Here is a 2,600-nt window from a genome sequence, read left to right as displayed (position 1 = left end):
TGAGGCAGCTCTCCTTCTTAAGTTGATCAATCAATTGTCAAACATATCAGTTGGGCTATTTTTCACTTTGTGTTATATGACTTTTACTGATTTGAAGGACTTGATTACATCCCAGATCTGTCAAATTAGTCATTCGGTCATTTTGGAATTTATTGACAAATAGTCAGTTTAGGCATTTTTGACATGAGGGTCAAACTAGGGAATCTATTAAAGACAGTGCTGTCAAATGTTCTCACTTTAGAGGATTTTCTCTCCTTGTGTGAATGCCTGGATCTCCAGGGAAACACACACACACTCGTTCGCATACATTCACACCCCTGTGAATGAGCACAAAGACATTTATGACTGAGGAAGTAATTCCAACGATTGTAACCACCTCATGTGTCGCTCAGCAGTGAGGAAGTAGTCTGGAGGAAAATCAGTGTAGAGGCGTCACCTCATCCTCCCACACGTCATTTCTCATTGGCTGAGAGTCGTGATGTCACAGTGTGGGCTCCCCTATAAAGAGTGCCTGTCAGACAGATGAAGGCAGACCAGCTGAGAGCTCACTCACTGACGGCAAGGAAGACCTGTAGCTGTAACATACAAAACTTACAAATCCTTTGGAAATATTCAGTCGTGAGCAGGAAGAAAACATCTCATCATGTGCAGAGGACTGGAATCACTGCCCATCACCTGCCTGGAGAGGTGAGATCCTAACTGGTTTCCTTTTTATGGTGTAAAAGTGATCAGTTTTGCACTTTTACAATATGACAGCTGGACTTTACTTTGAAGGTGTCCTTTTTTATAACTTGTTCTCTTTCTGTATCTTTGCAGGGCAAAGGAGCTGAAGGCTTTGTTTGCAAGTTTACTCCAGAAGTCAGATCACAGCATCACCGTCGCTGGACAGACAAAGAAATGTGACAAACTGAGGTAAGTCAAACTAAATTCCAGCCAGCGAGCAGAACAACACAGGACGACTGGGACTTTTAAAACTTATGCTAATGTTTTTTTCTGCTCCTGCAGGTTAAATATCGATGAACCTCTGAAGTGGAAGGAGTCGTTTGAGAAACTGCTCTCCTGCAAAAGTAAGCACACATCACGTCACTGTCGACACAGTATAGTGAGAATTGGATCATTCCAGATGTTTTAAGATGACTCCCAGATGTTAATTGTCTCTTCTTCCTGTTTCCAGATGGACTGTGCCTGTTCAGAGCGTTCCTCGTCAGTGAGTTCAGCGAGGAAAACATCGCCTTCTACTTGGCCTGCGAGGACTACAGGGCCACTAAGCCCTCAAAGCTGGCCACTAAAGCAAAGAAAATTTATGATGAATTCATTGGATCTGATGCACCACGAGAGGTACATATCAAATAGGTCAAAAAGACACTTAAGGATTTGCTGTGTTAACTCTGTTAATTGATCTTATCATGCAGTATAATCACCTCTGTAACTCTTTTCTTCATCAATAGGTAAATCTGGACCATGTGACCAAAGCCATCATCAAGAAGAACACGGAGAATCCCAATCAGTCCTGTTTCGACCTGGCCCAGTCCAAAATCTACACCCTGATGGAGAAGGACTGCTACCCTCGCTTCCTCAAGTCCCCCACGTACCTGGAGCTCAGCAGGAAGACCAGGGCATCTTAAAAGTCTCTCTCCCTCTGATGAACTTTCCTGCTAGGACGTGATCCCTCCTCAAAAGGCACACAGGCTTTCTGACGCACAGCGGAGACTGGAAAAGGTTTCGGATTGGAATTAATTCCTGAATCCGAGGAGTTTCCCCCATGTGGAGTTATTCTGGAGACATGGGGGTTACACAGCGGCCGGGGTCCAAGCTGACAGCTAGAGGACGCTGAGGCTGTGACAATAGACTGAGCTGCAGATGTCTGACTCCGAAGAAACACATGTGCTGTATATACATGAACAGCAGCCTCAGCGACATGAAGTGCATCAATGCAGAGACTGACAAGAATGAATTTCACACAACTAAAACTACCACTGGGAGAGATGCCCATCCTCTCCGTAGCATAAATGATTATTTATTATTTATTTATTAAAAGCTTATATTTATTATGTGAATGTTTGCCGTGCAGCTGGTCAGTGAAACTGTTTTTAATTTAATGTGTTTTTTTGTTTTTTATCTGAAGTGCTGTATGTGAAATTTGAATAAAAGAATTTCCAGAGACAAAATGCTGCTGTTTGGTTCCATGGAAAATGTTAACGTGGATGTGGTCAGTGAGGGCGGGAGAGGGAGGAAGAGGGAGGAAGAAGATGGTCACTGTTACAGCTGCAAACTATGTGGCCCCAGTATGTTCCAGTTCACAAGTAGGTGAAAGGATGAGTCTACGGGGCAACAGTCAATGGAAGATATGAAGTGTACGCATGTGTGTGTGTGTGTGTGTGTGTGTATGAGACCACATCTATACTTAATCGATTGCTCAAACAAAACATAAGTCACAAAGCTCATAACACTAGACAAAAATGAATTAGTTTTGTTTTATTTGAAGTTTGTAGTTCATCTCAAGTCACCAGGAGTACTTTCACATTAGAACAAATTTTATGGGCCTAAGCCTGTTAGCATACATACATTTGCATTTGTCAAACAAGATATAAATTTCCAGC

At 42.7% G+C, this 2,600-nt stretch overlaps 1 protein-coding gene across 1 annotated transcript; it reads left to right on the top strand.

The window, feature by feature from the left end:
• Positions 1-546: 546 nt before the first annotated feature.
• On the top strand, positions 547-2,153 carry rgs5b (regulator of G protein signaling 5b). The gene is made up of 5 exons (XM_062404568.1): positions 547-687; positions 817-912; positions 1,006-1,067; positions 1,175-1,338; positions 1,449-2,153. Exons 1-5 carry the CDS (start codon positions 644-646, stop codon positions 1,623-1,625), a joined length of 543 nt encoding a protein of 180 aa, XP_062260552.1. The 5' UTR covers positions 547-643; the 3' UTR covers positions 1,626-2,153.
• Positions 2,154-2,600: the final 447 nt, after the last annotated feature.

This window comes from Platichthys flesus, chromosome 14 (assembly GCF_949316205.1).
Source record: "Platichthys flesus chromosome 14, fPlaFle2.1, whole genome shotgun sequence".
Taxonomy (NCBI): domain Eukaryota; kingdom Metazoa; phylum Chordata; class Actinopteri; order Pleuronectiformes; family Pleuronectidae; genus Platichthys; species Platichthys flesus.
The sequence above is the reverse complement of the archived record's forward strand: the minus strand, read 5'-3'. Positions and strand labels throughout refer to the sequence as shown.

Excerpts from the sequence above, each read along its gene's own strand:
- rgs5b (XM_062404568.1), top strand. The coding sequence starts at position 644 with ATGTGCAGAGGACTGGAATCACTGCCCATCACCTGCCTGGAGAG. Across the intron at positions 913-1,005 it reads AAGAAATGTGACAAACTGAG|GTTAAATATCGATGAACCTC; the intron begins GTAAGTCAAACT and ends CTGCTCCTGCAG. Across the intron at positions 1,339-1,448 it reads GATCTGATGCACCACGAGAG|GTAAATCTGGACCATGTGAC; the intron begins GTACATATCAAA and ends CTTCATCAATAG.